The sequence below is a fragment of the Ambystoma mexicanum genome, chromosome 2p, assembly GCF_040938575.1.
Source record: "Ambystoma mexicanum isolate Mex_15411 chromosome 2p, UKY_AmexF1_1, whole genome shotgun sequence".
In the NCBI taxonomy this organism is placed as follows: Eukaryota; Metazoa; Chordata; class Amphibia; order Caudata; family Ambystomatidae; genus Ambystoma; species Ambystoma mexicanum.
Window position 1 is genome coordinate 505,620,133 of NC_090923.1, and position 21,915 is coordinate 505,642,047.

Here is a 21,915-nt window from a genome sequence, read left to right on the forward strand (position 1 = left end):
GAGAATGCTTCTCTCTCTGGCTCCTCTAGAAGTTCCAGTCCTAAAAGACCCCGGATGCCTAAGGAATTGATTGGTATGTATGAGCCTAAGTTGGATGTGTTGGATTGGTTGTCTATGTTTGAGTATAATCATGGGCTCCAGAACATCACAGGTAATGAGTTACTCACCTGGTTGTTCTCTAGGCTTCCCCCTGTTGCAACTGATGTGGTAATGGAGTTGGGGGAGGAGGATAGGAAAGAGTATGCATGTGTGAAACTAGCTTTGATAGCTAGGTTTGGGAAGACCCCTTCCCAGTATCTTAAGAGGTTTAGGAGCCTCAAAAAGCATGATGGTACCCCTTGGGCTACCTGGGTGTGTGAAGAGTTGAAAAACTTAGAGGGATGGATTAAGGGTTACAAGGTGAACACTTATGAAGGAATGAGAAATCTTGTAATGATGGAGTCAATTTATGATGCCTGCTCTCCTGAGCTCAGACAGCACTTGGCTGATTCACAGGAATTAGATCCTAGGAAACTAGCTAAGGCTGCTGACTTGTGGGTTGCCAACAGGGCTACTCACAAGGATTCTGGGGTAACTCAGAAGAAGGATGAGGGAAGACAGCCTAAGAAAGACTCCAAAGAGAATTCTAATAATCCTAATTCCAAAGAGGGCCCCAAACAAAACCATAAGGGTAAGCCACCTGGGAAACCACAGCAGAGTAGTATACCTTCTGGTGCTAAACCAGAAGGAGGTCAGAACAAGCCTCCATTCCAAAGGGCCTTTGGGGCCTGTTATGTTTGTAAGGCTACTGACCATGTGAAAGGAGATCCCAGATGTAAGGGTAAACCTTCAGGGGTCCAACTTGTCTCCTTAGCCTTCGCTCCAGAGGAGGAAGTCACTATGGCAAGTGGAAACTTTCTACTACTGGCTGATGAACCCACTGGAGTATCAGCCAGTGTTTCTTTAGTCTCTCTGGGGTTGTGGGAACAGCAGAATTTAGATGTATATAATTCTATCCCAGATAATACTAAAGAGTATTATAAGGACAGTGTCCACGTAAATGGTCAGGAGACTCCTGCCATCAGGGACACTGGGGCCAGCATAACTGTGGTGGATGAATCATTTTTCAAGGCAGAGGATGTTGCTAAGGCACCCAAATGCCTCACCAAGTTAGCTGGAGGGCCTGTGCAGATGTGTCCCCAGTTACCAGTTCTCATCCAGTGTAATGACATGGCTGTGAAGATACCTGTCAGTATACAATGTGAAGTGCCAGGAAGAGTTCTGTTGGGAAATGACCTGAAAGCTCTTGGAGTTGTGTCACATACCCCCAGACCTTCTAGTAAAAGGTTACAGGAGCTCACCAAATCTGCAAGAGAGAAAACCCTGCGAGGTTTATCTCAGGAGATGATGACAGAAATCACTCCTCTCCCACTGGAACAACTTACTGCAGTAGCTACCAGATCAGGAGCAAAGGGGCAACCCAAGACTCCTAGGAAAAAGCCTACAGCAAGCACTCCAGTGCTTCCAACAAGGACTTCCCCGAGGTTGTCCAAAGTTACACCTGTAACTCCACCTCCAGCTGAGGCTGAGAGGGAGGTACAACCCTGTGTGGTTGAACTAGACTCTGAAGAAGAGCTAGTAGGAGGCCCAGAACCTATTGGAGACCTGGACCCGGCTGACCATCCTGAGCTGCAGTCTTTACTGGCAGAAGGTGGACCCAGCAGGACAGCTTTCCGTAAGGGACAAAGAGAATGTCCAACTCTGGAGGGTCTCCGCCAGCAGGCAGCTTCTCAGGCTGATGGGCAAGAGCCTGGGAAGTATAGGTTACACTGGGAAGATGGCCTCTTCTACAGTGAACCAACCGAATCTGAACCTGGAGCATACCAACGCCTGGTAGTGCCCCAAGATAACAGACAACAGTTCTTGCAACTTGCCCACGAGATTCCTTTGGCTGGTCACTTGAGTTTCAAGAAGACCAAGGAAAGGCTCTCTCTCTACTTCTATTGGCCAAAAATGGGGGCTGAAGTAGATAGGTATTGCAGGAGCTGCCATACCTGCCAGACTTCTGGTAAGGTTGGTTTCAAGAATGTGGCACCTTTAGTGCCTCTCCCAGTCGTGGGAGTCCCATTTGAGAGGGTAGGGATTGACATTGTTGGTCCCCTTGATCCCCCAACCTCCTCAGGCAACAGGTTTATCCTTGTTGTAGTAGACCATGCTACTAGGTACCCTGAGGCAATTCCTATGAGGACTGTTACAGCTCAGGCTGTGGCTAAGGACCTCCTTGGTATCTTTACCAGGGTTGGGTTTCCTAAGGTGGTGGTCTCTGACAGGGGGACACATTTTATGTCCAACTACATGAAAGCCATGTGGAAAACCTGCAGAGTCACCTACAAGTTCTCGACCGCCTACCACCCTCAGACAAACGGGTTGGTAGAAAGATTTAACAGAACCATGAAGAGCATGATAGGTGCCTTAGAAGAACCCCTTAAGAAGTGGGACCTTCTACTGCCATGCCTTCTATTTGCTTATAGGGAAGTCCCTCAGGAGGGAGTGGGTTATTCTCCCTTTGAACTTCTCTATGGCCATCCCGTCAGAGGCCCCTTGGCCCTGATTAAGGAGGGGTTGGAGAGTGCTCCTTCCCCCAAGCCAGTCAGAGTGACTGACTATGTGATAGGTCTCCGAAGGAGAATGTCACACATGATGGCAGAAGCAAGTGACAACTTGAAAGCTGGCCAAGCTCTGATCAAACATTGGCATGATCAGAAGGCTAACATGGTTGAGTTTACTCAAGACCAGCTAGTTCTCGTTATGCTCCCAACAAGGCAGAGGGCCTTGCAAGACAAATGGATGGGACCCTTCAAGGTTGTGGGAAAACCTGGAGAGGTCAACTATCTGGTGGATCTGGGGAAACCCAGGGAAGCTCCCAGAGTCTTCCACACCAACCGCCTCAAAGCCTATGTCTCTAGACCAGAAGTAGGAGCATTGCTTCTAGCTTCATCGGAAGAGGAGGAGGAGAGTGACGCTCTACCTGACCTCCTGAGAGGCTTACCTTTGGACGAAAAGGTTGAAGGAGTTAATCTCTCTTCAGATCTGACCCCTGAGCAACAGGAGGAGTGCAAAGCTATGTTAAATCAGTTTGCCCCCCTGTTCTCACTTTCACCAGGCTTGACCCCTTGGGGACACCATGAGATACTCACTGGTGACTGTCTGCCAGTCAAAAGCAGAGGATATAGAATGTCAGAACATGTCAGAACCCACATCAAAGGTGAGGTCAAGAAGATGCTTGATCTCGGGGTAATAGAACCCTCTACTAGTCCATGGTCTAGCCCAGTGGTGTTAGTACCAAAGGCAGGATCCAAAGAGTTGAGATTCTGTGTGGACTATAGAGCTCTTAATGCAGTCACCAAGACTGATGCCCACCCTTTGCCAAGGACAGATGAGTTGGTGGATAAACTTGGTGCAGCCAAGTACCTCAGCACACTGGACCTTACGTCAGGCTATTGGCAAATAGCCCTGACAGACCATGCCAAGGAGAAAACTGCATTTTCTACCCCAGTTGGCCTATACCAATTCAAGGTTATGCCTTTTGGACTGAAAAATGCACCTGCAACATTCCAAAGGATGGTGAACCAAGTTCTGGCTGGGATGGAGGACTTCTGCATGGCATACTTGGATGACATTGCAGTCTTCAGCCACTCCTGGGAAGAACATGTGACCCACTTAGGACATGTATTGCAGGCTCTTGAGCAGGCCAATCTGACCATAAAGGCAAGCAAGTGCCAAATTGGTCAGAGTAAAGTGGTCTACCTTGGACATGAGGTAGGAGGTGGAGAAATAAGGCCTTTGCTCAGCAAGATTGAAGCTGTGCAAAATTGGACAACACCTACTACTCAGACCCAGGTGAGAGCCTTCTTAGGCCTCACTGGGTACTACAGGAATTTCATTGAGAACTATGGGACCATAGCTTCTCCTCTGAATGTGATCTCCTCTCCAAAATTCCCTAAGAAGGTCAAATGGACTGAGGAATGCAATCAGGCCTTTGAAAACCTGAAGAAAGCTCTCTGCCAAGCTCCAGTACTTAGAGCTCCTGACTACCACCAAACTTTCATTGTACAAACTGATGCTTCCAATGTAGGTATAGGTGCAGTTCTTAGCCAACTGGATGAGAAGGGTAGGGAACATCCCATTTGCTTCATCAGTAGAAAACTGAAGGATCCTGAAACAAGGTGGGCAACAATCGAAAGAGAATGCTTTGCTATTGTGTGGGCACTGAAGAAGTTTAGGCCATACTTGTATGGTTCTACTTTTGTCATTCAGACTGACCACCAACCCTTGAGATGGTTAATGCAAATGAAAGGGGAAAATCCAAAACTATTGAGATGGTCAATCTGCCTCCAAGGGTTTGATTTCACCATTGAGCACAGGTCAGGGTGTCACCATCAAAATGCTGATGGACTCTCTAGGATGTATGTCATCGACTAGAGGTATGAGGTTCATCCAGGAGTGGATTAAATCCTCCTGTCCCTTAGTCTGGGGGGGGCGAGTGTTAGGAAGAATTCTCTGTTTAGGCTGAATTTCCTAACCTAGTGAGTCCCCCAGCAGCTTTGCTGGATTTTTTGGGGTTTATTTTTTTCTCCTGCCAACAGTGAGACTCTTTTACCCTCACTCTTGGACATGACTTGAGAGTGTTTTCTGTGACTTGCTATGTGCTTATGGGCTAGGGGGTAATTTTCCCCATAGGCCATCATTGGTTTTTGAATGTGTGTTACACAGCACCCTCAGTGCAGTAGCACAGGGGTGTCATAGAGACCCCCAAACATAGACTCCACACCCTGGGACTGACTACTGTCTCCCTGGGTCTGTAAAGTTACCATTGACTTTACTAGTCTTAATTTAGGAACTTAACCAGTACAAACCATCTTACTGTGGAAGTACTGGTAGGGGCAATTAGATTGCCCCTGGGTCTGTTGTCGAGGGGGTACTGTCCCGTCCCCCCTCGCCGAGTTCTGGCTGGTGGCAGTGGATACCACGGAAATATTCCACCGGAATATTTCCCAATGGGATTTCCCATTGTTTTTGATGCACCACTTTTTGGTGCAATGTTAAAGATACCGCCGGTTTATTTAATTAATATAAATTCACCGGTTGGGATCTTTTGCCAGAACTCGCCGCCAAAATGGCGTCTAGGTTCACTTCAGTAACCCTGAACCCGAGTCGAGCCTTTGTTCCACTTTTGGCGGGCTTCTGCACAGAAGCCCTCCAAAGTGGTGCCATTCTGTCTGGGTACCACAGTGGGTGTGGGAGGGGGTTTAGGCACCCTGGACTGAGTTGCCTTGCCAACTCATGTCGCACTCTAGTGTGATTGGCCCAAGTGGTGAGCCACCCCGCTCACCACTTAGCATGTTTGAGTGACAGCTAGGCTGTATGAATGGGGGTTTGCTGCATAAAAGCAGGGTTTTTGGGACTGGTTCTTCAGAAGTCGCCACAGGACCTAAGAAGCCGAAGAGGGAGAAGCCGAGCCGACCTGCCAAGACGACACCACCGGTGAAGCCCTGCAGAACCGTCTCACCACTTTTCCTGATGACAGAGGAGATCTCCCGCCGGAGAGTCTTCTTCCCTTAACTGGTGGGGACAACCAGTTGCTGCCTTCTTTTTTCGCCGTTCCGAAGCATCCCGTGGCCGCCTTGCCTGTGCCAAGCACCCCGGCAACCGGGATACCACTTTTTACCTCAACCGCGAAAGAGGGGTAAAAATCCTTTGTGACCGGAAAACTCCACGGCTGGCCTCATCCCTGGTAGTGCAACGACCTGCAGCTTTCCTCCACGTCGAGATCACCTCTTCCTCGGGACGACGCCGCGACTTGCACCCACTACCAGGAACGACTACCACCGCTGGAGGAATCTTTCCACTTTTAAAGGTACTGTGTTCCGCCCGGCCTCCCTTGCCACCGATTGTACGGGGTAGATTTAGCCCTCGGCTCTCGAACCTGGGTAGGTCTGGGACACCCTAACCAAACTTTTCAGAACCGTAGTAAAACCTTTTAAACCACCTGCAAAGACTTGTGACATTGTGTGATCTTGGGCACTTTTTCGCCGGGCTCCCTCTAAAGCGGGCCCCGAACTAATTCTCCTTGTTCCACCATTGTCTGTCTTTGCTGACCTTATGTGAAAAGTGTTTTACCTTACTGCTCTCTTTATTTCTGCCTTTTCCCTCCCTTTTGGTAATACTTGTTGGAGTACCATCTAACGTTAAGCGCTCACCTCTGGTTGGAAATAAGTGGTGTTAACTTAGAATTGTCCAACAATTGATTAGGGATGTACATATGAGTAATAGTAACTGTGTTTGACTTTCTTACCTTTTCTAATGTGCTAGTGTAATTTATGAGTGTACCTTTAATAAATAAGTTTATACTTTTACACCTAGCTCTGGTCAGTGTTTGCTTGTGCTACTGTGCCTCTGTACCTATTATGTATCCTCTGTATACTGCCTAACTCTTCTTGAGGGAAGTCTGGCTGCTCAGCCACAGCTATCACAGTGAATCTGTGCGGTGCAGACTGCTACCAAGTGGGTTTACTGCCAACACCTGTAGTCTTAAATCTTTTGCAGTGGTCCCAGAGGGAACTGCACAGGTTTCTGCCTAACACATCCCCACATTTTTTAGCTTCTCTTTCCTTTCCCCCTCTATTTTCTCCATCTCACTCTTTCCTTTTCTCACTTTATCCTCTCTTATATGCATCTTTTACTATCTCTCTCTCTCTCTCTCTCTTCTCACTTTCATGCTTGGGTCACTCCCAGGAGGTGGTCCTATTACTCCCTGCCCGCTCACTGTTCCAGGGCCTGCTTATAAAATATTAATTCTGGCCGACCAGCTCTTGGTCTCCTATGGAATTCAGTGGTTAATCCCTTAAGTAATCCTTCCTATCATTTTTCAGTCCTCCTTTACTCTTTTGATGTGTTCTTGTGCTGCCATTGTGAGCAGTCTGTGTGCTGATGTCCAGGAGGAGGTCTTTGCATTTCCTCTATGGTACCACAACCTATGTGCTTGTGACCAACATACTGCCCTATTGGAAGACAAAGGACCTCTTCAAATGGGGCCCAAGGCCACTGTGGGTGATGCAGAAAGTAATGCAGCTTTAAAGGGGAAACCAGTGGTGCCCTTTAAGGATGCAATAGAAAAGAGAGACTCCAGGAAAGAGTAAGGTAGGGTCAGCCTGGAATTCAGAAAAGTATTAAAATGGACCCATCTTACTCTGCACTAGTAAAGTGGCTACATTCTACTGTCAGACTCATAAGAGAATCAAACTTACATAACCCCTTCATTTTTAGAATTAATCTACAAATTTCAATGACCCTAGCTGTTTTATTAACATACAATATTCATTAAACACAAGTATAAAAAGACATATATATACTCTTTATCAGAGTACAAGAAAAATTTATCAAAAAGTGACCTGTGAAACCTACATAAAGTGCACATTTCTTTAGACTAGTACATTCAATGATCTGAAACTAAAACAAAGGGCGAAAGCTCCCTATTATCTGCTACCCAACATACAAGATCTAGATTTTAAGACACATTCTAATTCATAAGTTGTCGGTCTATAAAGGTTTAAGCAATACCTAAAGCTATTGTTATATAGCTTTTTTTAAACATTCAATGTGTAGGTAAAGAGTCTGTTCTATAAATACAGTACGATAATGGCCAACATGTTTCGCTCTTCCTTAATATTTTTATATTGGTGATGGAACTTGTTCAGCACGTAAATCTTCTTTGACATTAGGATAGCTTTCCATAAAAAAGTCTTTAGGGTTGAAGGTATTCTGAATAATACTCAATAAAAGAAGAGTCTGAACTTCTAGCGTATATAGTCACATAGAATATAGTGCAGAGACAGCCATAATTAGCACTGTTTAATATAAAAATATATTTAATAACTTAATCATCATAAATCAAAGATACATTTTAAGTTACACTTACCACTGAAGACTTGACTGTGCATATAGTGGTGAATCAAGCTTCTTATAAATGGACATATACCTGTAAGTGTTAACCACAATGTCACTTGATAATAGTGAGCTTTCACTCTTTGTTTTAGTTTCAGCTCATTGTATGTACTAGTCTCAAGTATTTTGCCCTTCTCACTTAATGTAAGTTGCACAGATCAGTTTTTGATGATTTTTTCTTGTACTGTGATAAAAATTATATAAATCTTGTTATACTTGTTTTTAATGGATATTGTACGTTAATAAAAAAATAGTGTTTGAATGGCAGCTCTCTTGACAGTGTCATTCAAATCTATAGATTAATTCTAAAAATGAAGGGGTTATGTAAGTTTGATTCCCTTATGATTCTGATAGTATAATTTAGCCACTTTACTAGTGTAGAGTATGATCATTTTGTTTATAAGGCCCTTTAAGGATGGCCTGGATGCTATAGTATGTCTTCTCACCTTTATGTATGCATGATGCACCTTGCATTCGAGGTAAAAATTGCTGTTGGTGAGTCTAGAGGTTAGTTGGGTGTGGATGATTTAAGATCAGAGTTTGAGTCTCTGGATGGTGGGCGTTAAGAGAAAATAAGGGTTGGATAGTTTGTTCACCCTTCTCTTCTACTACTGGGATGTGAAATGTTTTTATACTGGGTCTGCAAAATGATTATATTTGCTTGCGTCTGTTTCCCGCAGTTAAGGCTTGTAGAGAAAAAGCTCTCTTAAGAAACGTGATTACTTGTGTGAAATACATGTAAACGTATATATTTGGCACATGATGTGTGTACATTGGTTTTGAAAACAAAATAATTTGAAAGATGGAATGAACTCAAAAGAAAATATTTAGAACTACTAAAATACCTCTACACAAGAAACTATTTTTGAAAAGGTTTTATTTAAATACAAGATGCATTCGTCTGTGATAATATTTATTACAAACTGTTTCACATCTTTACAAAATAAGATTGAAAAACAAGCATTGTTTACCTGTTACAAAGTGATTAAAACTCAATATAACATTTGGACATTGGTTCTGCGGAGGGTCTGTTATGTCCCACGAATCAGTTTCTAAAGATAGGAGCATTTCCTTTCTAGCTCTGATCTATAGACGTACCAAGTGCACACTCTTCAATGTACGCATAAGCGAATAATTCCTTTTAAAAAGACAGTACAGGTCCACCATCGAATGGGCCTAAACTCTTGTTGCAACACATTGCCTGAAAATGATACCCAGAAAACCTATTGTACTCTTTCCTTGAAGATGTCTTTAGGTATCTGCTCTCTAACACTGCTTTCTTTCCATGTCTTGTGAATGCAGATCGATAAAAGTCCAGAAGGTCAGTTCACACAACTAATGGCTCTTCCAAAAACCCTGCAACAGAAAATAACTGCCCTGGTGGATCCTCCTGGGAAGAACCGAGATGTAGAAGAAATCCTATTGCAAGTTGCGCAGGATCCAGACTGTGGATTTGTCGTGGAGCTGGGTATGTTGGAAAACATGAGAAGAAAGTGGGAACCCTTTTGAAAATACTGCCTGATATTTTATTTGTACTCTTGAGTAACCTGGTGTACAATGACGAGATCAGGGATCAAAATTAACATTGGATTATCGGGAGCTAAAAGCAGATCCTGGGTATCCAGCATTAAACATTCACCAGGAGCTACCACTGGGTAGCAGGCAGGCAGCTAGTGCATAGCTTTTTTTTAATGATCCCATATGCTTTAAATTTTGTTTAGCTGTGTCCTAATGTTTATAGATTGATTGCCCTAAACACAGTTTACATTCAAATAGGTGTGTTTGTTTGGCATACAGTGGCCTGGGGAGCCAAATGTAGCTACTGGCTGCTGTTGGTGTCCAGCTAACCAAGCAGTTCTTTGCTATGAGCAGGAGCTAAATAGTTCACAGCTCCCATTTGAATCGAACCTTGCAAGAAGGGAACCAATGAATGGGTGGCATCTTACCATTAAAGTCCAGTCTTGGATAAGCCAAGGACATTCTGCATTTATTAGCTTGAATATATCATACAGTTTACTCTGGTGCAGTAGAATAACTAACAATTTTTGTTCAATATGTCCAGAGCAGGGTAGTTTCTGTTTGAGTGCTGTAGAGGAACACACCTTTTTCATACAACGGTCATATCGAACAACTATATTTTTCCTTAGAGGGGATTGAATTGATATGGAGCTTGTCCCACACTTTAGCAGCATTCATTCTTAAGCTACGATTGAGTCATGCGTTCCTGGCTGCCATGTCACATCAGTAGTGGAAATCACTGCTTTCTTTAAAATGGGTTTTTGTTATGTAGAATCAGAAAATATCAGAGCACAAAGCATATCATTGTCATAATTTGATGTCATTAGTGATGTCATCTTTGATGTCGTGGGTATTAGTCTTAGCAGTGCACGGTGGTCGCGCGAGTTATAGTTGCTTAGCCTACCATAACTTGCAAATTTCAGGGGGTTTTCGGTTTTACTTGTAACCATGATGTCCCTTTAACAACGTTTTTTCACTGAATTTGATAGGTTTTTAGTAGCGCTACTTAACCATAACGTCCCTTTTAACAATGTTGTTTGTTCGTGAATTTCATAGGTTTTTAGTAGAGTACAGTAACGGGAATATTGCTTTAGCATAGTGTTGGCAGTAAAGGTAATATGTTTGCAGTACTGCACCTTCACCATAACGTCCCCTTGAACGTTTTGTCAGTGATAGCTTGTCTGCCGTCCTCATGAACTTGTGGAAAGCCCAAAATCCAAAGTGTTGGTGCAACTGTGCGTGGTGTTTCTTTTTGTGTTAACATTGCATGGTGACACTGTGTCGCAAATTAGTAGCCGAGATAGCTGCAAGTATGCAGCGTGGAGGTTTCCTATGCAGACTGCATCTGGCCAGCGTATCTGGAATCAGGACAACAGTACTGTCCGCATGGCCGCAAGGTATGTTATGTTACTTTGCATTTATATAGCGCCTTTTGTATCATTGGTATGATCTCAAAGCGCTGGTAGGTTGAACGCCCTCGGGAACTGCAGTTCAGTCAGTAGAGAGAGAGAGAGAGTGGTATGGTGCATGGGTGCACCGGTTATGTGTGCAGCTGGTGTTATTGTTGCATGGTAGCTGCTTCTTAGCGGTAGGTGTGGTGCTGAGGAAATCAGTTGGATGTGTTCAGTCTGGAGGGTGGACACCCAGACTGAAATCTGGCTTCTTTAGGCCTGAGGAGAAGCTTAAGCTAGCCGGAATGTGCTCAGCTAGCAGTGTTTTATTAGAATGATGTGGAGTTTGTGGGGTCCTGTTATTATGAGAACAGCTAGACCGAATGTGCCATAGTACAGCTGTTTTCAAGTTGAATGATGGTGTATAGGGGAGAGTAAGCATAGTAGTGTGATATGGTGGGTATCAATAGGCGTCTGCGAACAAGCATGAGAGCAGGACAGGGGGCGTACATTAGGCACAGTTTCTAAGTTCAACAATAAGTGTGAGACACCCAGACCTGATATCAAGTGGATGTCTATCTAAGTGCGGGATATGCTATCATTCACGATTCAACTAAGTGAGTGATATGCTACAATCATAATTATATCTAGATGAGGCACATGCTATCATTTATAATTTCATCTAAGCGTGGCACATGCTGTCATTTAGAATTCGAACTAAGCAAGGGAAATGCTACCATAATTCTATCCAGATGAAGCACATGCTATCATTCACAGTTCCTTTCATATGTGACACATGCTATGATCCACAATTCTATATAAGTGCGGGATATGCTATCTTTTACTATTGAATCGAGGTGTGGCACGTGCTATCATTCACAGTTCGATCGAAGTGTGGCACATGCTATCATTTACAATTCCATCTAAGTGTGGCGAATGCTATCATTTACAATTCCCACTTAGTGAGGGATATGCTAACAATCATATGCTATCATTCACAATTGCATCAAAGTGTGGCACATGCTATCATTTACGATACCATCAGAGTGTGGCACGTGTTATCATTTACAATTCCGACGAAGCAAGGGATATGCTACTAATTATATGCTATCATTCGTAATTCCATCCAAGTGTGGTACATGCTATCATTTACAATTCCAACTAAGTGAGGGATATGCTACCAATCATAATTCTATCTAGATGAGGCAAACGCTATCATTCGCAATTCCATCCAAGTGTGTTCCCTGCTATCGTTTACAATTCCAACTAAGTAAGGGACTGCTATCAATCATATGCTATCATTCACAATTCCATCAAAGTGTGGCACATGCTATCATTTACAATGCCAACTAAGTGAGGTATATGCTACAATCATAATTCTATCTAGAAGAGGCAAACGCTATCTATTCGCAAGTCCATCCAAGTGTGTTCCCTGCTATCGTTTACAATTCCAACTAAGTAAGGGACTGCTATCAATCATATGCTATCATTTACAATTCCATCTGAGTGTGGCACATGCTATCATTTACAATTCGAACTAAGTGAGGGATATGCTATTATTCATGATTTCATCTAGGTGTGGCCCCTGTCTAAGTGTGAGGCTGGCTAATTTTCATCATTGTCTCTGGGAGTGGCGCTAGTTAACATTGGCAAGTGTGTAAGTTATGCAGTATGCAGGACAACATTTAGAGTCTGGTCTTGGATGGATTTAGCTTGGTGTTCGAATCTCTCTCTAGGTGTGCATGGTGTCTATGGCAGTTTACATTATGGAAAGGCAAGGTAGAGTGGCGGGGGCTTTTTGGAGTAGAGTAATTGCTCCATACCCCACCCATGCCACACTTACAGTTTTGTTGGTGTCTGTTCACTGCTGGCTACACTGGCGTCCCCTGCTGACACTTGCAGACACTTTCTGGAGCCGCCATTGTAGGAGCCGCCCTTTGCCTCGGGGTCCTTAGCCGAAGGGGCTGCCGGGCAGAGGGCTGCCCTGGAAAGGTCAGTAATGACCTGGTGACACGAGTGGTGGGCCAATCACAGAGGAGGAGAGCGATGTGGGAGGCGGGAGGGAAGGGGAATCAGGAAATGGGAGCGGGTGGGGAAAGTAACGCAGCCGGGGTGGGAGAGGGCCTAAGTCCTCTGATTTCGCCGGCAAGATGGTACCAAAATGGGCGCAGTGGTCAAGGTGCAGCCTCTGTCCTGACCTGATTCCAGCAGGACCTTTTTCCAGAGGCAAGGGGACCACAAACAGGGGCGTGGGCCCAGTACCAAGGCAAAATACACCCAGAAAAAAGGTAGACTAAGCTGGATGGAAGGGACAGCCAATTAGGGGTGGAGGGCGTGCAGGGAGGCAGGTGGGAAACCCAACGAGGAAGTGGATGCTGGGGAGGTGGGTCGAGGGAAGTGCTGCACACAGGGCGTCGGGCCAGAAAAATTACAATTTAGAGGCTCAAGAAGGGTCTCGATACCAATCCGCTCACCGAGGTGCAAAATCACCAAGAAGCACTTTCAATTGCTTGTGGGCGTGCACGTCTATCCGTTGTACAACTATATCCATGCCTAAGGCATCCTCTGTGTGCTGGTAAGAACGCCCATGTTGGCAGCCTTACGGATTCGTACGATAGGCTACCGCAATTCAAGTACTCCGCAACTATGTGGGTTGCTCTGCAAACCTACCAATTTGTCCCTGCACCACGCCTGCCTGTATGAGGCCCACTTGAAAACAAGTAACAGCAACCTCGAGTGTACGCTGGACGTGCTAAATGTCACAATAGTTTGATTGATGTGCTGCTTGCCTTTCCATGACCTGTGAAACAGACACACAAGGGTCGATTCATGGAGCAAACATGCGCCGAAAATCCCAGCGCAAGCAGGCGCAAGGTAGTGCAAGCGCGAGAAACGCAGCGCACGTGCACGTGTGTGATTCAAGGAAGACGCTGCGCGTGTTTCCCGCTGTCCGTGCGCCCAATCCAGCCATGGCGCACGCAGGCATAGACGGCGTGAGCTACGCGCACAGCAAAAGCGCACATAGCGCGGCGCACACAACCAAAGTGGGCGGAACAGTGGGCGTAACACGCGGAATGGGGAATAACGCGTGAAAAAGAAGGCGTAACTGGGGAAGTACTGTAGGGAACTACACGGAACGCCCACACGCACGCAAACAACCCGTATTCATGGATTCGAATACGGGAAACCCGCGCACGGCAATAGACGCACACAGGCGTCAACGCGTCCGCCACACGAAGGCAGGCGGAAGCGTCCCCACGCACAGTATAAAAGTGCGCGCAAACAACAAACGCGTATATACAGCTACGATGAATGCCCCATTTGTCGCAGCACTGATGGTGGGACACCGCAGGAGGAGGAGAATAGCCAGGGCACGCATTTTCGCACCACGGACAAGCCTTTTTGGGATGCCTGACGACCAGGTCTATGGCAGGTATGGGTTTCCACCCCACATCATCCTAGACCCGGTCAGGGAGTGGGAAGATGACCTTACATCCCCCACCCTTTGCTCCCAAGCATTGAGCCCCTTGGAGAAGCTGCTCAATGTCCTGCATTTTTTGGCCACTGGGTCATTTCAGCGTACTACTGCCATAGTGGGGGGAGCGGTCTCACAGGCCACGCAGTCACGCTGCCTACACCAGGTACTGGCAATCATCACAGCGCGCCCCTCAGTCCGCAGGCACATATACATTCCCAGAACACCCGCAGAAAGGCAGGCCGTTGTCCTGGATTTTTTCAGGGTGGCACACTTCCCCAAAGTGGTCGGTGCCATAGATTGCACCCATGTGGCCCTACGTCCACCTAGGGCCACTGAGCACATCTACCGAAACCGCAAGCACTGGCATTCCATCAATGTACAGGTGGTATGCGATGCAAAGGGAATCATCACCTCTGTCTATGCAAACTACCCTGGCTCCACCCATGACAGTTTCATATACAGAATGTCCGCCCTGAGCCGGGCCCTGGAAGCTGGGCAGCATGGCGACACATGGCTCCTAGGTGAGTACAAATGCCCTTGCACATGCATGCATGTCACACACACACAAATAAACAAACCCCAATAATCACAACCATTTACACCTCCCCAGGGGACAGTGCCTACCCTCTGAGCAACCACATGATGACGCCAATCCGGAACCCCACCACACCACCCCAGGTAAGATACAACGCCGCCCATATTGCAACCAGGGCCATAGTGGAGCGCACATTCGGAGTGCTCAAGTCACGTTTCCGCTCCCTTGACCGCTCTGGTGGGCAGCTACTCTATGCACCACCAGTAGTGTGCAGGATCATTGTGGCAGCATGTGTCCTGCACAATGTTGCAACACGGCAGGGCGTCCCGGTGGACATGGTGGTGCCCCCACATCCCCAGGCACAGGCGCTGCCCATGGGAGGGGACAGGGCATGTGGCGAGGAAGCCCGGACCCAGCTTGTGGCCACATTTTTCACCTAAACTCCCACCCCTGCGGAGTGCACACAGGCCTGGCACATACCAGGTGACAATCGATGATGACAAAGAGACAGTCAACTGTCACAACCCTACCACCCTGAGATAGTTGCCATGGAAGTGCCACATTGTCTGCATCCCTAGCTACTTAAACACAAGCTATCCTGTGTGATCAAAAGGCACAAATATGACATGACATGATATGGCCTATACACAAGTATTTCAAGGTGCGATGAGGCAGGTTGGAGGGAACAAGGGAAGACAGACAAGGGTACTACTAGGCCAGGCGTCATTTAGATTGTGCAAGTGCAGGGGTAGGGGGAAGGGGAAAAGTGCACGGGGAAGGGGAGGGGGGGTGCAGTACAGGGTAAGTAGACCAAAAAACAAATACATAGGCCAGCTGGTGGCAACTGCAAAGGTAAGTGCAGACAAGTGCTGGGAAGGGGGGGCTGTAGGGATAGAGAGACAGTACCGCAGTGCAGGGGTTGCCAGGGAGGCAGTGCAAGTGGAGAGTGGCTGGGCCAGGGACCGAGGTCGGTGAGAGTGGCCCAGTTGCAGATCCAGTGCAGTTCCAGTGAAGAATTTTGCAAGGGAGAGGCAGAGAGAAAGCAGAAGCAAAGAGGAAGGTCTTGAGGTGCTTCCCGAACCGGAGATGGTTCTCCTCAAGTTCCAGTGAGGCAGGAAGGCTGTTCCAGAGGGAGGGCCCTGCCGCGGAGAGAGATCTACCCCCAGCTAGTTGCTTTGAGAAGTGGATGACCCTGACATGCAAGGTGTGAATCACACACACCTGCAAAACAGGTCATGGCCATCACTGTTATGTCACTCAAACCCTCCCAAACCACAACATGACATGGCAAGCAATACCCATACACCAACACAGTAACAATAAGGTACACATTGCCATGTCCAAAGTGTACAGTGGCATCAGACAATGATGCCTGACCTGGAATCAGATGAAATGACTGACCAACAACCTCCCACCCAAAATAAGTCATTTCCAAATGCATTACAAGAGTTGTAGACGTACAATAACAATGAATGCCTGTCTACATGCACATTGTGCATTGCAAAATCAACACTGCAGCTTCTGTGTGCTGTGTCCTACTCCTGCAACACACTTCTCAGCGCACAGCACAGTGAACAGCCATTGTGTGTGATGCACACCCTGAGCATCACATTTAAGCGACAGACCACATCAAAAAGCAAATTAGGCATGTACAGGATCCATAATTGGTCACAGAACATGTGCTGCAGGGACACAGTGGGCACCAGAAGGCAAACAGTGTACACGTGGATATGCAAGGGTGGTAGTACATGTAGTGCATCAGAGTGCAAGTGTGTGGGTCAGCAAGGACATGCACTCAACATATGCATGTGCAATCAAGTGACCATCAGTGTTCTCTACACATCACATGTGAACATTCACCATGTGTACACCCCAGCATGTCAAACCACAACTATCCCCTCGCACCTGAAAGGTAAACACAACACATGAACAGGCATTGATCAGCCGAACACAACATGTACATAGGATACCACCATTACAATGTCAGGGTTCCCATCACACTGCAGGGCAAGGCAACTATCAACAACAACCCCCCCCCCTCCCTCACAAATGACCATGACCCACTGAACAACTGCACCTGGGTCATGGAGCCTTCAACCCTCAATTCCACCTGGCCACAGGATCACCTTTACCCTTTGTCACCATCTCCCAACTTGTGTGTAAAAAGGTGCCTGCACCCTCAGAATCCACACTCATTTCCAAAATCACAAAATCCAAGGCATAAAAACGAACCAGAACACCCTCCAGTAGATGACTTGACGTAGCAGTACCTCACAAAGGCCAAGTACTACCACAATGATGCAACAACCAAGGTAGCACAGTAAAACAATGTCACAACAGGATGTGAACCATGTGTGGTACATAACATAGAATGATGCACCATGAACGGATGTGTACTGTCACAGGTCCCGTGTACAGGCGCGGGAGTGTCACGAAACAACCACCCCCACCGTGTCCCGGGTGCCTGCAAGGTCAAACTCACACAGGCCCCTGATACCCTGGTGGGGGAAGGAGGTTCAGGGATATGCAGTCGGTACAGGTGTTGGCACACTGGATAACTGGAATGAGTGGCAGGAGAGGGGAGGAGGAATGACACATGAAAGTAGGGAATGCACGAAAATGTACTACCTGCATGAACACATACACAATCCAAACGAACTTGGACATCATTGTCATGGCCTTCTGTGGTCCAGGCTTAGGAGTGGCACCAACCAACCACCCCCTCTAGGGTTTTGGCGCCTGCAAGTTTGGGGCTTACACAGGCATCCGCAACCCCAGCGGGGAAAGAGGGTTAGGGAACGTTGCTTGGATAGGTACGGGAAGCAGGAACACCGGGTAGAGGGTACAGGGTTCAGAATTGCATAGGATTCCGGGTGATTAGGGGGAAAAAACATACCAAATTGATTTACACATTCAACCATGCATTAGTGCACCCCCCAGCAAGCCTATGCAGAGCAGTTTGAAAGAAAAACAACAAGACACTTAGCTCTGGTTTTGAGTGCTGGCCTCCTGCCTGCGCACTATCAAGTCCGGTTACAGGAGCACTGCAATGCTGCAAAGGGAGCCACAGTCAACAACCAGTACGTGCCAATTACACAAAAACACACCACCAAACATGCCCCATAGCAACAAACTACTCTACAAACAGACAATCTGGTGTAGATGCTTCGTACCCATATATAACATTACCCCTGTGATGGGTCATACACAGTCAATGCAGTAAGTCAGCCGCCGGTGGGTGCGTGGCAAATGGAACACCTATGTGTCACAATTCACACAACATGCAATGTTCCCTGGGTAAGCAGACATACCCATATAGCAAGCCATGGCTTCAAGTTGTGTACCACCATGACCGAAACAAAGTTGGCAGTGCATTTATCATAATGTACATGGAAATGAAATGCACTGCACCCGAGTATGTCCCTTGCTATGTGTCCCTGTGAGCTGCCCCTTTCCATGTCTCGGAAGGCTACATGGTTGATACAAGTGCCTCGATGGACCTTGGTGTACCGGAGGGTATGTGCCACTGTCCCTGCAGGTGTCCCAGACAACCTTACAATCAACAGCCATCAGTCCACTAACACATCTGAGCTGCATTGTGTGCTTCAAAACCAATATTCGTCCAAGCTCACCCTCAGTGCTGTGACTAAGCCTGCATGTGCAACTCGCCTGGTGCAAGCTTTGCTGTGTTGTGTCCCCCTGTGCTGCTCACCTTGCCTGGAGTTCCTTGGAACACGTCAGCAGTTCTAGGATGTAGGTCTGCAATCCCTGTGCCTCTGCTTGTGCACACATGTGCATGTGGGCACCAACAAACGTGTCCAGAATTCCGTCGTCCAATGGGCCATGTCTGCTGGCAAAGGTGCTCTGGAGGCTCATCCCCCTGCAGAAAGGGCATGAAACACACGATTAATGCTTCAAAGTCATCTGTGTGTGTCTCTTCAGGCATCTCATTACTTGACCATGTCAGAGAGTCACATCATAAATCACACCATCAGTCCGTCTTTCACATCCAAAGTGTGGAACACTATCTACAGCATGAATTGCAACAAGCACGTGTACAGTAAAGATAAGAAACACACTACACAATGCATAGCAATGAATGTACACATTAATCATGAAACACCCCATCTAGCAAAAGCTGAACAGTGGACAATAACACCAAAATCATCCCCACTAGGGGTTTAAACACAAGTCACACAGCACCAGACATGCCACAGATATGACAGTCCAAAGCCCTTGTGTAAAAGGTTGTGACACCGAACCATCCTTGCGAGCCCATGGATAAGGGAGGCAGGAGTGGCATATGTGAGTCAAGGACCCCAAGCAGCAAACACATACACAAGACAAGCCTGAAGGGCCCAGCAGGAACAGACAGTGGATGCCTTCAAAAGCCACAAAGCACCGCACCGTCACATGAAAGCACAATAGACAAGCAATTTTAAACTATATTAACTAATTACACTAACTATGGAAAACCTACATTACCTAATTAAACTAACTATCAAACAGAAACTTAACTAACTAAACTAAAAGAAAAATCAAAAATGGCCACATACGACCCGGGGGGGAGGGGAGGCACCCAGGAGGGGGGGAGGTACAGGGTGCTGCTCAACATCCACATGCGATGATGCTGAGCCAAAAAAAAAAACCTCCATGGGCTCAACGCCTGCACAGCCCGACCTATGTGGGAGATAGATTGTCGTCAGAGTCTGGCTCATCCTGTAAAGGAGGACGTGGCACAGTAGCCTGGCCACGCCTAGCTGCAGCTTGCCCCTCGTCGGCAGCAAGTCTGCCGGACGAGTGAGCCTGGTTCTGTGTGGCGATGTGACGTAGGTCTGCATTCAGAACCTCACGTGATACACGTGCTTCCTCTTGCAAGGTAGCACGTGTAACATGGAGTTCCTCTTCAAGGCTGGACTCATAGGCAGCCAGAGACAAGATGGACTGTAGCACTTGGGGTTTTTCGTGGCCTACCACCCCACGACCCCCACTAGTGCCGGGTTGATGTAGTGGTAACAACCCTGTGTGTGGCATGACAACACCATCCTCCGCCTCCATTGCGTCATCACCTGAAAAATAGAGAGAAAAAAGGTCACTACACATGTCAGAAGCACACACACACACACACTGACAGCAAACGCATCAGGCAGACATGTGACACACAACATATAACCTGGCATGCATGCTGGGTCAACTTTGAATTGCTTCTGTGATCAGACCTGTTGAAAGGTGGCAGTTTCCATGGAAGTGGGTCTATGCAGTGCAGAAAATGTGTACGCCACTCACTACCTACATGTACAAGGACTCCATGGTGTGTGCCAGGAAATGTGAAGGCAGTGCAATGTCAGATTCAGACATCACGTGCATTGTGCATTCAATGTGTACCATATCTAGAAGCCAAGCACCCCTCCACCCCAGTACCAAAGCAGGGATGCCTAGCATGGTATGAAAAGGCTGACCATACACCTGTGTATTGACAGGCAGTGTTGACTGGCATCAACAGCTTAATGTGATTCAAGTGACAACACTGCAAATGATGCTGGGACAGTAAGCAGGACACATGATGAAAACTCTGGATGCCGCCCATGTGTGAAGAAGAGACAACAACAGTTGGACAGAGTCACTGGCCATTGAACAGGCTGAGGCCTGTGAGCCACACAGATTGTCAGACCCTAAACATGTGTGCAACGCAGGACTGAGCCACAGTTGACTTGGGAAGGCTGATGAGATGGCAGGCAATGTATGTAACCAAGGACTTGTATTACAGTGATCATCCAGTTATGGACACATAGGGGCATGCGTGCAATGCACATGGAGCATGAATGGGCACTCATGTCCCTGCGGGACATCTGACCTATGCACAGTACAAGTGAGATACCCTGCATCAAGTACTAAGGCTGTACCACACGGCATATGTCTGGCAGATTCTACGCTGAAAGTTAGCATCTACACAGGACGCATGAACAAGAAAGTACACATTGGCAAGATTGAAGAACACCAGTGCAAAGGTGGAACTGGGGTGCAGAGTGGCGGAGGAGGGGCAAGGGAGCATGCCTACATGGAGTCCCCGCATGCAGGCAGAGGAGACATGCATGACGGAAGCATTGCATTACTTACACATCAGAACCATGTACACGTCACATGTAGTGGCAATCATGCACAACACATCCCACAAGTGAAACACACACGTCCTCAACAAACACGCATCAACACTCACTGGACTGGGCATCAAAGTCCAGCATCTCTCCCACTCCTTCGACCAATTCAGGTGGTATGAACTCCGCAACGAGTGCCTCATGCGGAGTGAGCTCTTCGTCCTCTGGTGCAGGCCCACCGCCAGTCACCAGAGTCAAGTTGTTATTAGAGGCACGCTTAGCCTTAGTGCTGCGTTTGATGTCATTCCAACACTTTTTGCACTCTTGCGCCGTGCGCACCTCATGGCCGAATGAACTGACATGTTCCGCAACATGCTTCCAGTGGGTGTCACGTTGGGCAGCCGTAGTCTGACTATTGGCACCCACTAGCATGTCACGGCTGTGGCCCCGCACGTAGTCCACGAGGAAGTCCAGTTCCTGCTTGCAGAAAGGCTTCTTCCTCGACGTGCAGGAGGTCGTGGCTGTGTGTGGGGTCCCAGCCTGTGCTGCAGGTGCAACCTTCCTCCTCTTGGACTGTGGCGCAGACCCTGGCTGGCTAATGCCGCCCTGACCAGTATGGCCAGTGGGTTTGGTGGATTGAGCCAAGGGAGTGGCAGGTGGAGGGACGACCAAAGGCCTGACTTGTGTCGGTGGCAGCTGGGTGCCCACTAATGGACCCTGCGCAGCAACATCAGCTGTGGCAGGGTCATTGACCGCAACTGTCCTGGTTGGCAGACTCACAACCGGGGTGTTGTTGGGTGCATCTGCCCCTGCACTTGCCAACACCCGGCTGTTCGGCGCAGCAGATGACATGACTGCCCCAGGGACACGTGTCTTGGTCTGAGCAGCCCGGCCTGCCCCTATGGTTTCCCTCCT

The 21,915-nt window shown here is 47.3% G+C and overlaps 1 protein-coding gene across 1 annotated transcript in view; it reads left to right on the top strand.

Annotated features, from left to right (window-relative positions):
* TAMM41 (TAM41 mitochondrial translocator assembly and maintenance homolog) overlaps nt 1-21,915 on the top strand; it is a 407,953-nt gene that overhangs the window by 88,744 nt on the left and 297,294 nt on the right. Inside the window, exon 6 of the mRNA XM_069643916.1 lies at nt 9,286-9,451. Coding sequence (XP_069500017.1) covers nt 9,286-9,451 — 166 coding nt within the window. The remainder of the gene's footprint in view (nt 1-9,285; nt 9,452-21,915) is intronic.